Source organism: Rhinolophus hipposideros, assembly GCF_964194185.1.
Source record: "Rhinolophus hipposideros genome assembly, chromosome: 12".
Classification (NCBI taxonomy): Eukaryota; Metazoa; Chordata; class Mammalia; order Chiroptera; family Rhinolophidae; genus Rhinolophus; species Rhinolophus hipposideros.
The window spans coordinates 8651212-8665363 of record NC_138058.1 but is presented as its reverse complement, the minus strand read 5'-3'; the positions used below and the strand labels follow the sequence as shown (position 1 = coordinate 8665363).

At 38.5% G+C, this 14152-nt stretch overlaps 1 protein-coding gene across 1 annotated transcript in view; it reads left to right on the top strand.

Moving 5' to 3' along the window:
• Positions 1-4068, top strand: part of SLC9A4 (solute carrier family 9 member A4) — a 55637-nt gene extending 51569 nt beyond the window's left edge. Inside the window, exon 12 of the mRNA XM_081068459.1 lies at positions 3086-4068. Coding sequence (XP_080924585.1) covers positions 3086-3441 — 356 coding nt within the window. The 3' untranslated portion in view covers positions 3442-4068. The remainder of the gene's footprint in view (positions 1-3085) is intronic.
• Positions 4069-14152: the final 10084 nt, after the last annotated feature.

Here is a 14152-nt window from a genome sequence, read left to right as displayed (position 1 = left end):
TACTTTCAAATGTGTTCAGCTAGGTGAGCAAAAAGAGCGGTAAAACTACAAATCTAAAAAGGAAACATAATGAAGTGGGACTTATCCCTAATAAGTTTTAAAAAATTATAATAACAGGGTGAGACTGAGATAATCCTCAGTGCATATCTAGGCACAATAATTTGAGTCCACCTTCTCTGCAAACTTGAAGTTGTTCTGCATAAGGACAAGGTCAGGGAATGGCCAGGGCTCTAGGAGAGAACACGGAGGAAGATGTCCATCCAACAAGTAGTCCCTGGCTAACCAGGCTAGGACTTGGAGAGCACTTTCCTTCCTCACTCTCCCCTTGACCTCCAGGGTTAGAACATCCCTTACTCTGGATGTCTGCGAGAAACCTGCTGGTTTTAGGGGGAGCCACCACATACTCTTCCCCTGCGGCTTCACTTGGTGATATAAGGAGAGGGGGCCTGTCCGGACTCCTATGCCCTGAGAATGCTTGAAATCCATGTGGATTGGGGGAAATGAAAAAGTTCTGTAGATGGAGGGTGGTGATGGTAGCACAACAATGTGAATGTGCTTAGCGTCACAGAACTGTAAGCTTAAAAATGGTTAAAATAGGGGGGAAAATGGTTAAAATGGAGAAAATGATGAAAATGCTACATTTTATGTTGTGTGTATTTTACCACAACTAAAACAAAAGAAAACCACAAGAGGAGGGTGCCGGGGGAGGGTTGTACTGGAGGTCCAAGTCTGTACCAGCAAGCCCACTGTCATCCCTTAGCATGAGGGTCTGCTCTGCCCTGAGCAGAAGCACTTCCAATTTCTCCTTCATTTTGCCACCCAGGTGCCCATGTCCAGAAGTTAAGACTCTCAGTCAGGTGTCAGACAGAAGAACAGATATTCAGATGTTGTTGCAGAGGTCTCCACTGATGTCTCCCCAGAACTGTGTTGCCTTGGTACTGACCAGGACGAGGACTGTGCAAATGGGACAGGGCAGTCGTCACCCTTCCTCCTTTCTCCTTCCTCCTTCCACTTTCCAGCCAACTATTTCTTCCCCTTTTGGGCAGATTGAATGATTTAAGTAGAGTTCAACCTTGGAAGACACCTGCCTAAGCTGCTTTCTAGGGCGTGGAGCCCACTTTCCAACAACCAGAAGGTGGTCAGCAAACTGCAGCTAGAATCTGTCCGATGATGGGAGTATACTTGTATGTTGAGAAGGAGTGGTTGGAAACCAAAAGGGGGGAAAGGGGCGTGAGAGGAAGGGTCAGCTTCGGGGGCAGACGCATCCAGGCCGTGGTTTTCTTAGTGTTCCAAACACCAAAAGATTGAGAACTCTGGTCCCAAGCCAGACTATAGCGCGCAAATTAAAGGGAAGTCATGAAAAAAATGGACAAATATACTAATGTTTTCTTTATTCAGAGCACTGATTCTGGTGTCCTGCTCCCCCTCAACTTCCAGGCTACCTTCTCAGAATAATTTGGTCACATTTTGGAAAAATATTTTTGAAGAGGGTGTAATAGATTTTCTGATGTCCCACATCCTAACACATTTTGTCAAGTAGAAATCTGTGTGCATATTAGTTCTAGTTTGGGGATTTTGCTTTTTGTTTTGTTTTGTTTTGCTTTGCTCTTTTAGGAGGGAGGAGAGAATGGGGAAAAAGCCTGCTTTCAGATTTAAAAGTCTTAAAATACTTAAATTCTCAGGAGAATATTTACAGGGAAAATAAAAAGTAAGGTTAAAAATGTGAGGAAATGAGAATTAAAAAGATTTGTGAAAAATATTCCTTTGAGGATGTATGCACAGTGAAGTAAGGACATGCAATGTCCTGGGCATGGCTTAGGTGTTAGGAAGGTCACCCAAGAGGGGCATTAATTACATAGATACCCAAAGGTTTCTCCTTTCATGACGCAGCCCTCTGGACCAGCACATGACGTATATGAAAGAGGCCGTGACAGGCTGACAAGCAGTGGATGAGCGGACAAGCTCTGCTCAAACTCCAATTCCATCCTCACTGTGTGATACTGAAAGTCACTTAACCTCTTGAAACCTCAGCTTCTTTACCTATGAAATGAGCATCATATTTTCACTCATGACAAAGGGTGATTATGAGGATTAAATGGCATAATAGATATAAAATGATTAGCACAGTGACAAGCACATAGTAAGTTCGCAATAAATAGACACTGCCATCATATCATTGACATTGTGTGCCAGCCACAACCTGTTCATCTTACCTCTTTTGAAATGAGAGCGTCTAGTCACAGTTGTTTTGCCACACATGGCTCTCTGCTGTGCCCATCCCCCATCCCTGTTTCTCCAAGACTGGGTAGTTCAAAGTTAAAAGGATGGAACTCAGATTTAATGCTTTCTGATGACTACTGATTGAAAAACAAACCAAGATAAACCCACCGTTTTCATATCACAGCACCACGTAACTTACCATTTAGCTTTGGTCTTTGACAACAAGAAAAAGCATCCGTGTGCCTTATGGCCAATTGTTCTGATGTTGTAAAAAACATTTACTAGGAGAGATGAGCTTGATACACAGGTTTCTGTGCATTTCTGTTTATGTATAACAGTGCCTATATAACTTCTGCAGTTGACTCTGGACAACACAGGTTTGAACTGTGTATGTCCACTTATACGTGGATATTTTTCAATAGATACGTACAGTGGTGTACATTTTCTCTCCCTTAAGATTTTATTAATGACATTTTATTTTCTCTAGCTTACTTTATTACAAGAGCATGTAATACATCTAACATACAAAAGACGTGTTAATCAACTTTATATTATTTGTAAGGCTTCTGGTCAACAGAAGGCTATGAGCAGTGAAGTTTGGGGGGAGTCATAAATTATGTATGGATTTTCAAATGAGCAAGAAGTCAGCACCCCTAACCTCATGTTGTTCAAGGGTCAACTGTATTCCACTCCCCCTTGGGGTAGCAAACTTCAAAAGAGAAAATCATGATGATAAGAAAGTTGAGCGTTAGAGCTGGAGCCTCAAGAAGTACTCTGTTTTATTCTGAGCTCTTGACATTTGGATATTAAGTGTTCTCTCTGATCTTAGGTCTTGTTCTTTCCTCTTCTTGTCATATTTTCCTAGATAACAGCAGCAGTGATTCAGACCTCTCATTCATCATGTTCAATGCAAACTCTCAAACAAGGTCGCTTCAAGAAAGACAACTGACACAAGAAATAATTCCAATGAAGAATTTAAACAGAGAAGGGAAGCCATCCAACTTTGGTTATCCAAGAAGTACAAGCCAAGAAGAGCATGTTGGCAGAGGCAGATGGGCAGCTTTAAGGCCCAAACCTCTATTTCATGCGGTAGATGAGGAGTATGAATCTGGAGAAGAAAGTGAGGAAGAGGCCTCAACAATTGGGTCCAGGTGGTCAGCTGAGCACAGACCCAGAAGGGAACACCGTAGGTCCCACAGTCCTTTGCTCCAAAAAAAATAGTTTTATTGTCCACGAGATTTTTCTCTGCTTCTCAAGAATCCATCTTCCTCTTTTGTAAAGGATTTTCAGAAATCTAAACAAAGCTATTAAGTTTACTTTTTTTTATAAGATATTAAACATGCATCTGTAAGAGGCAGGGAAAATTTTTGGAGGACTGGGAGAAAGCTTGCAGGCTGTGTCACATTCTTAGCTGATGTATTTTGTAGATAATTCCCTGTGAGCGATAGACACATCACCTCAGAAATTATTCACTAAGAATTTCTAAGAGTATGTGGCCCATGAAATTTATTGAGATGCAGTGTGATTGGTGAGTAATTCATCTTAGCAATATACATGTGCAAATTATAATCAAGGTAGAATTGGGAGGAGCCTTAGATATATCCTGGCCCAAATGAGGACATCTTGCCATGGTCATGTGGTGAGTTGCTGGCTTCACAACCTGATTGACCTCCCTTCCCAGAGAATGCATTTAATTTTTGACTTTGATATGCACTATGTAATGATTACATTTATGGAGAGAGGTAAAATTTGTCATAACATTGCTGTATTTAATCAGTAGCAATAACAGACATGTGTGATACAGACTAAAGATTTAATCTATGAACAAAGAATGGGTTTGTCTATTTTACAATTGGAATGTTTATTTTAAAACAAATATTAGACACAAAATAGGCATAAGTAGGCTTTAATAGCAATGACATGAACAACAGGTATTTATTAGATGTGCATTTGCAGGGTGTCATATTTTGCTCTAGGGGTTGAAACTATTTTCCAACTTAATTTTCCATCTTTATTGTCCCCAGACTTGACCTTGACCCTTACATTGCAGCTCACCAACTTTGCTAGATGACTTTATCTTTCCTCCCTCTTTCCCCTCTCTTCATCTTCTCTCTCTTTTAGCCATCTACAGATTAACAAATAATTATTAATTGCTATTCATTGTACTAAATGGCTAGTCTATAGTAATCGATTAACCACAATCATTTATCATTGTGGATAAAGAACCACAGTCCTTTATCATTGCTGTTCTTGACATGTCTAACTACCCCCAATTGATTTAATCCTATGCATCTTCAAAGGTCACAGTCCAATGCATCTGGCTCTCTAGATCTGCCTTGATCCCCTTAATCAGAAGTGCTCAAGTGATCCCCTTCCTCCTTGGTGCCACCATACCACTTTGGACAGGTAACGGAACTAATCTGGGAATCACTCATACATGTGCACATGTGTTCACTCCAATGGTCCATGGCCTAATGGAAGGGGAGGATAATTTGTCTCTTGGCTTTATCTTTTTTCTATTTGTTTTAGCTTTTTTCAAAGTTATGACCGTGCCTTGTACATGGTAAATTATCTATAAATGTTGAAGTGACGATGATATTTTAGAGCTGGATAAGACATTAGAGAAGATGTTGTCAGACATTTTTATTTTCCAGATGACATAAATGAGGTCTTGAAAAGCTACCAGGTACCAGTCTAGGGTCTGCTTTCCCTTGAAGGATGTGAGCTTATCCTCTAGTATAATCCATGGGGGCCAGAGACTGACAAAGGATAAATGACTTTCCATGGATTTGTAATTTGTGAGTGGCATTCACCCAGTTTCCTGCTGCAGTGGTAGAAATGGCAATCAAAAGAGCCCACCTGTCTTTTTTCTTTTCTCTGAGATGCTGGTGCCTTTTGGGAGAGGAGTGGTAGGATTTAATGAGTAGATTAGAACTTGCCCCTTCAACTGGTAGAACCACGAACAGAGTTGTTTACCCCCAAAGACTTTGTTCATCTAGATGCTGGCCAGGGCTGCCCGAGTCTGGGAAGTGACCCTGGAGCTCCTGCCTGAAAGGGGAGGAGGTTGAGGGTACAAGTGGTCCTGGTAGCATTGGTAGACTTGGAGAGCTCATATGGAAATGGCCTTTTTGTTTATCATCCAGGATTGTTTCAAAATGCAGTATGACCTGATCTTTATTCCATTAGTGACAGCCCCTCTGTGGATTGGTTGAGGGTATAATAGGTGCCCCAGGAATGCTTTTGGGTATCAGCTTTGCATGATGAGTTTTTCCAACAGGCATCATACACATCAGCAGGGAAAGTTTCCCCTTGGGTATTGAGGAAGATCTGGTTCTTCTCTCCTCAACGTGGAATCCCGCAAGGGGTGTTCTCTTGGGACTGACTTCTGGTCTACTGATCAGTCCACCTTCTCTGCCTGTGGCTGAATTTGCCCTTTTGTCTTCAACCTCAAAAAATAGGACACACAACCCACAAAAAAACTAATTTTCCTTCTTAAGTGTTTTTGTTTCTTTTTCCTTTTTCTTTTTCCAAATCTATTTATATTGTTAGGCTGAATGTTTTGGGGTTTCAGTGAATTCTGAAATTGGGTAAAAAGTAGCATTTCTTTGCACTTATCCCATACCACCTTAAGGTTTTCCACATGTTCTCTGGTCTTTGGGGTGTTGTAAATGTTCTTATTCCACCTCCCCCAACTTTGATGTGATCCAGTAGCACGTCTCCCATCTTTAATCAGCCGGCTAAAAGAGAAACCTTGGACTTGAGCTGCAGAAGGTCATCTGCTATGACTAAGAAGAGATGAGATTCCAGACACTTTATTTTGCTTTCTTCATGCTTTTGTCTTGCTCATGAAGGCCATATACTTCCGTGTTTCTCTTTTTGGGAAAAGTTACTGGGCCATGGGAAGTGGGGCTGAAATTATCACCTGAATTCGGTGGCAGAGTTATCATTGCTATGTAAGAGTTGACTACCATGGCAGGCGTGCAGCACAACTCAGGTTTTCAGCTTACAGTGTTGGTTTCAGCCTGCAAAGAAGCCCTCAGAAGAACTTCTCACTTGTTTGGATGCCTGCCACTCGAATCAGTTAGATTTTAAAATCAATATAATTAGTTCAGAGCTCAGGTTCTGAAGTCAGAGCATTTGTAGCTGTGGGATCTTAGGTGACTTACTTATCTTCTCTGAAATTTACCAAAGGATATTATAAGGAATAATTGTATCTACCTCATACAGTGATCATGAAGATTAAATGAGATCATATATGTAAAATTCTTAGCTTAGTGCTTGTTTTGTAGGAAGAGCTTGATGACTGCCAGCTATAATTATTTAGGCTAAAAAAATATGTACTCCTGAGAGAAGATATACATTGATTGGATAACATGAAGAGGTATAAATAACAGAGATCTGAGACTTTTCTGAGAGGCCATTTGATTAACACAATAGAGGACACTGGGTAGACATTGTGACAGAAATAGAGAACACTGAAAAATGTGATCACAACTGTACCTAGCCATGTCTCTATGCAGCATCCATCAATCAATAGCAAAGCCAAAGATAAGGTCTGGATATGAATCCACGTTTTTCAATCATAGCTTGTTTATTTTTGTGTCATTACCTCAAAATTATTGCATTTTCCTACTTCGAAGACAGTTACTCCTAGTCACCGTTTATTCTCACAGAAACAGTGGATTTAGAAGCCCTGCCTCTACGTATCATGATAGGTTCCCAGTGAAGAAAAGGAACACTTCTCTTTCTTGAAGAAACATTCAGTGGGGTTTAATTTCTCAGCTTGGAATGTTTATTAGATTCTCTCCAAAAAGACCTTCCCTCCAAAAAAGTGATTCTCTTAACTTATGAATATTGATTAAAGAGATAAGTGTTTAAGAATTTCCAGCATGGAAAGAAAATAGTTTCTAGTATGTTTCATTACTTTCTAAAATTAGGAAGAGTAAATTTTATGAACAAAGTCAATGAATGTGTGTAGTTGTCTAAGGTTTTTGCAAGTATATTTTATCCATAAATAACACACCTGGTTTACTGTAGTTTTTAGTGTTTTTTTTTCTCCTGACTAAACTCTGTCAAGTGTCTTATTTCTAACTCTTTCTGAGAAAATCCAGGAGTGCAGACAGAAACCTTCCTTGTAGGACATCAGTCACTGTTAATTGTTAATTGAGCCATAAGCCAAGAGGAATAAAAGAGATGCCTGCATCAGTGCTACTCACTCCTGTAATTAGCAAGTGATATGTTGTTTCATCTGTGCACAATATTTGATTAATAAATTGTTTTTCTTTCTGAGACTCTAATGAGCTTCCAAGACAGGGGTGCTCAAGTAAGTATGACAGGTTAGAAATAAAAATTTCCATTGCCCAGCCTTCATTAGGGTTTTCTCAACAAAGTAACTGGAGCCGTGGTGTAAACTGAACCAAGATGATCACTGCTCTGTTTCCAGGCACAGCAATACAGATCTCGAATCAAAATGAGTGGTTCTCAAATCAAGGTATATACCCTGTGTTCTAGGAAATCGGTCTTGATTAAAATAGTAATAATAACCAACATTTATTGAGTGCTTACTGTATGCCAGGCACTGTTCAAAATGCTTTACATTCCTAAGGCAGTATCACCCCCTCCTAAACAAAAAGAGACAGGTTTAGAGAGATTAAGTAATAGGTCCAGGGTCTCCGTGCTTACAGAAGACCTTGGAAACTGGGTGTGTCTGGTTCGTAGCCACTGACCTAAACTTTCTCCCTGAGAAGAATTGGGAATTTAGTGACTCAAATCCACACATAGTTATCTTTCTCACTTGAGAAAGAGCCAATGGGGAGAAACTAAGAAGCCCCATCCTACCAAAAAAAGAATTTTAGAATGGACAAATAAATACACTGCAAGATGATATAATTTTAATGATCTGTTTTTACAACCTTAATAGATGGTCTAAAAATTAGATGATGAGCAGGATAGATTTGTGTCATTATTTTTGGGACACAAAGAAAATGTTTTGTGTCTTATTTTAAACTGAGTTTCTTTTGAATATCAATTACATGAGGTTTCAGAAAAACCTCTGTTCTTGGTTCCCAAATGAAGGCCCCAAGAAGACAATTTTCACAGCCCTGGACAGCTCTGAAACACTGCACTGTGCAATTTGCTTTCAACGGAAATATCAACCAACAATCCACTGAAGGTTGGAATGGGGTAGGGAGAATGACTGTGACTATTGAAGCATTCCTGTGATTTTAAAGAGAAACTTAAATTTTTGGTAAGCACTCTGCCACTTTTTTTGAAAACACTCTGTGCCTGGCTTGTTTCTAAGAACTTTATATACGTATCTTTAAAAATAGAATTTTCATAACAATCTTATGGAGTACTTATCAGGACACCCAAATGGCTGTATATTTACATTTAGAGCTTTCAGACTCCAAAGCCACTTACTCTGTCCACTAAGATAGAGGAACACACTCATAGCTGCTGTAAAGGATACACTGAGTAACCTAACAAAATGAATATGCTTTATGCCACTGTCATATGAATTCCTAAGATCACTTCACTAAATCAAGCACTAGTTTTGGTCTTGTTTATGTACCAGTGTCACTACAACACATTTCCTTTCTGTTTTACTTGATGTTGAAGTGGCAGCTAACAGCAACTGTGGCTAAATCATTGATTAGAAGTCTGTGTCTTGGGTTAGAACATTCACTATAACTGAATCTTTTAAATTTCAGTATTTTATCGCTATTGGATTTTATCTTTGAACTAAGGGAAATGCTGTAAATAGAGTCAGTTAGAAACTTTAAAAATAAGGGGTCACCTAGCACCATGGTCCTGGAGCAGTTTAAAAGGAAGGAAGGCCCCACAGTGTTTCATTTATTTTGTTTCCTTACAGGAATTTTTCTGGGTAACTGAGAACGAGTGAAACTCAGACTCTGGGTTTCGCTGGTGTACTGTTTCACCAGTGAACGCTGGCCTTGTTTTGAGTTTGTGCTTGTCCTGGACCTGTTTCAGGACGCAGCCCTATTATCTAACTATGCCATCTTTAAAAGGGGTTGTGTGTATAAAAAAGGGGATGTCCCCAAAGTTATAAATACAGAAGTTAAAAACAGCAACAACCAATCAGAAAGAGGAAAGGAGGACAAGTGTTCTGTCCTCCTAAAAGGGGATATTCTTAAAACAAGATGACAAAAGGACAGGTCCTCACCCAGGGAAACGCCCATGGGAAAGTCACACAGAGCAGGGCAGTACAAACCATCATCTTAAGAGCCTGGGGTTCGGCAGACAATGGTCGCTGTACTCCACCCACACCCCTGGAGCTGAATTTCAAGTTCTGAATTCAGACAATAGAGCTGGAATTTCTGCAATTTTACTCCACAACGCAGGGAGCTCCAGGCAGCTCTCTGCTAAAAATATCTGGGCAAATATTGCAAGAATGAAAATGAATATTTCAAAAGTAAAATACATCTGTGGTGAATTCTTCCAGGCCGAATAAGAGAAAATCATCTATTTGGAGAGTACCTCAACCTCACAAGCAGGTTAGTAATTTTCTAATGCTTTGAGGAGGTAGGATCAATCTATTGGAGAAGAAATGGTATGATTGTGATTATATCACATTAGACCTTTCCTGGCATTTGGGTAGACTCAGGAAAACTACATACACAGGAAGATAATTTTATATTTGATCAATCATTTCCAAGGCTTGGGGTGGTACCACGCAGTATCCCATCCTAGACCATAAACTCTTTGAATGCTAGACACAAAGAAAGCCCTGGGGAAATGTTGCTGCATTTATGAGTCCTAATAAATCCTAAGATCTAAATATCTGAAAGCAGTGGTCAAAACTTGGTCGAGTCCTAATAAATCCTAAGATCTAAATATCTGAAAGCAGTGGTCAAAACTTGGTCGAGCACGCCAGGGTAAGCACTTCGAAGGCTTGTGAACTCTCTCCAGGATTACAACAAAAGGTTGTTACCTGGTAGTAGAGTCCTTCATTGGGCATCACCACCTGTCTGGGGATAACCTGGCAGCCTCGTCCTCCAACAGAGCAACAGAGAAGAATTCAGAATCAGAAGTTTTGGGTTGGAGTACTAGCTCCATCACTATGATGTTTACCAAGCCCTTTGACCTCTCAAATTGTTCCATACCACTCGATTGAGGGTAATGACATCTACTCCACCTATCTCATGAAGTGGTCGTGATTCTGGAGTAAGGTCAAGAGCTGAGCAAACTCTGAAGTAGAGAGCCCCACATCAGTCTTGAGCAAATACTAGAACTTTGTGTGGCTATGAAAGAACTTAAGGTGGAAATGAAACACAAGGGTTAAGAGCCAGAGGACAAGAAGAAAGCTGATCTGAATGTAAATCTTTTTTCTGGGGCTTTGTAGAACTTTACTTAGGCAACTTGTTTAGCCTCTCCAAGCTGTTAGCAGAGTATTTGTGACATAGTTAGTGCAAAATAAACTGTACTTACTACCACAGTGGAAGTGTTAGTATAGTTTTGTGGTTAAGAATGTGGGCTTCGGAGTCAGACGGCCTAGACCCTGTGAAAGGATAGATTATTTTTTTTTAAGAAAAAGGTAAAATCATGACTCTCAAAAATAAAATGAATGCTTGTTAAAGATTATATTTAACTCATTAATTAACACAATGCTTCAAAGGAGAATTCAAAATACCATACACTGATAGGCAGCCAGGAATGCTATTGTGAAATTACTGATAGATGCAGAACAAGCTTTTAACACATTAGGAAATCAATGCTCTCTTCATCTGACTGAAGCCACTTGCACATCTATGGACAAGAATTATTTGCACCACTATCAGATTTTGCAATTTTTAGAGTTGTAATTAGCTGAACGACAACACAGTAATTCAAAGACAATGAAAGCCTAAAACAAAGTGCTTAGAGCAGATTAAAATAATAAATCTAGAAATGAGAGAAAGTGACATAGTTTGCACCCTAATGTTGTGAACCTAAATTCCCATTTGCTAAAACCTGACGGGAAATACACCCCAGAAAGTTCCTGTTTCTCTGGCAACCAGGACTGAACAGCCTCATGTATTACCTACAGTCCAAATGTGCGTCTAATGAAATCTGACTCCTTTACCTGTTTTCAATAGATTTGACACTTAAAGAATCCATGCAGGTCACTGGTCCCGCTGATTCTCAGGAGTCTGAGATCAGCAGTGGCCTTCGCTTGGTTATCACTGACTTCGTCAGCAAATGTCTTAAGATACAGTTCATTTCAGCTGTCTGTTTAAAACCCTTTCTCACCCCTGAATTGTCTCTATGCTTGCTTTTAAGCCTCTTCCAACTTTTGTAAAACTGTTTTAAATGACAAAGTTTTCTTCCATTCCATCATTCAGACTGTTCATTTCATTTGATGTATTGGATATAGTATTGGTTTAGGCTGATTTAGAGGTGTGATTGGGTGCTATGAAATTATAGCTGCATAACATTCAAACTATAGGAGTTTAGACAAATTACCGTAATTGTCTGCACCTTGTCTATTGATATATAAAATGGGAACCATAATATTACTGCTGATGTGAGAAATAAATAAAATAATGCATGCAAAACCCCAGGCAAGACTCTGTATCAGGCCCAAATGAAAAAAAAAAAAAAATAGCTACCTCCAGCCTTTATTTATCCAGGAAGTGTGTAAGTGTGTGTGTGTGTGTGTGTGTGTGTGTGTCTTTGAGAGACAAATAGAAAGAGAAAGAAGCAGAGAAACTAAGGCACTACCAATATTTCCTTTGTGTAACTGGTTCAGGGACCTCTGAGCTCTTCCTGGAATGAGATTTCTGTGCATGCCCTTTGGTCCTGTAAGGATTGGGTGTGATGTAGGAGAGGTAACCAACATGGACAAATTTTCTCATATTTCCTCAAGAGAGAAAGCTACTTAATTTTTGACAGCACTGATAAAACTGAACCAGCAATTTTCAGTTTTTTATCTTTCAATATAAAAAAATACAATAATAAAATAAAATAATAAAAATAAGCTCTTTGGTATAAGGCAACACGTGATGACACTTAATTGGAACCATTGCCACTGGACTGGTGAACAGTCTGTCTGTGTATACTTTTTCTCTCGTGGTCACACAAGCTCCCAGTTCTGACTCATTTGTTTCATTGATCTATAAGTTTTCTATAGTTGCTTAAAATTTATTTTGTGGGTGCTGGGATTAAGAGAAAACAATTCTAATATCAGAAATGGTAATGTATACAAAAGTACTAAGAGTATAAGTAACCCTCTTGTACCCATCACCAGCTTCAACAAATATTAACTCATGGCCAACTTTATTTCAGCTGCACCCACACCTTGGCATTACATCCACTAGATTATTTTATGAAAAACTCGGAGATCACATCAATTTATTTATAAATATTTCAATATTTATCACTAAGATCACATCACTTTATCTATAAATATTTCAATATTTATCACTAACCCTAGTAACAGTGATACTTTGAAAACCAAGTTAAAACAAAAATCTGTAAGCCCTTCACATAAATGTTGACTAGGATTTGATCAGAGTTAAGAAAATTTTAAAGATTAATAAACAAGTCTTTTTTTCTCTACATAATATTTTTACTATATTATATTTAGGCATAAAAATAATATATGTAACCAAATGCAAATTGTTAACCAAGACAGTAAAATAACCATAGATGAACTTACAATCTACTTGAAGAAATAGAACAATTTTGATATCATTGCATGTGCTCTTTCTTTATCCCAATTCCTGCTTCTCCACTCTGCCCCATGGTGAACAATGTTCTGGATTTTACATTTATTTTTCTATATTTATGGTTTTATCCCAAATGTGTGTATTTCTATATGATACATTGTTCCATTTTTGTTAATTTTCAAACTTTATAAAAATGGTGTTATGCCATATATAGTCTTTTGAAACTGACATTTCTTCAATATGTATTATGTTTCTAAGATCCCTCTACATTGTTGCATTTAGCTATAGCTCATTCATTTTTACTTCTGCATAATATTCCATTGTGAAAATACACTACAGTTTGTTTACTACCCAATATTCTCTAGGGAAAGTTGCTAAAATACAATTGCTAAGTCATAGAGTATGTAAAGACTAAAATTTAAAATATATTGCCAGTGTACCAATTTACATCACCACTAGACGTGTGTTAGTGTTTTTGTTATATCATATTTATACCATTACTTGGTGTTATTCAACTTTTTCCCCTCTAAAAAGTAGTGTACAAGACCATTTTGGAGAAAATTATAAAACTTTTTGTGATGATATTAATGAGGACTCAAAATGAGAAGACAGATAGGAAGATTCAACATAATAAATATGTAATTCTCCCTGAAGCTATCTAGATATTTAATAAAATTTAAATAGAAATCTGAACATGTTCAATATGGAATTTACCAAGATTGAAAACTCTTAAATTTAAAAGAATAGTTTAAATTTATAAAAGTGCAAAGGCTCAAAAATAGACAAAGCTTAAGAAGCAGAAGAAGGAAGACGGAGGAGAGGGCGAGGGAACTGGCATAGTGAGGCAGTAAGGAAATCTCTATCCTAATCGTGTTTGTCAAAAACAATCAGCAGAAATTATTTAATATCACACCTGCCTGAGGCTGTGTGATACCAGTTTTGGCAAACAAGAACTAGCTAAAACTTTGAAAGGAAGATCTGGAAAATGAGATATCTATAAGTGCTTTAAAAAGCTGTAACACAGAAGATTTCCTGGGAGATCCAAGATGGCAGAGTAGATAAACACTGTGTGCTTCCTTCTGTGAACACATTAAAATTACAACTAAATTATAGAACAGTGAACCTACAAATCATCTGAAGTCTAGCTGAACAGAAGTTTTATAATTAAGGAAATAAAGAAAAAGCCACATGGAGATGGGAAGGATGGGCAGGGGTGTGAAACGGGCCAGCCCCAAACCTCCGTGTGGTGGTTGAGAATCAGCAGG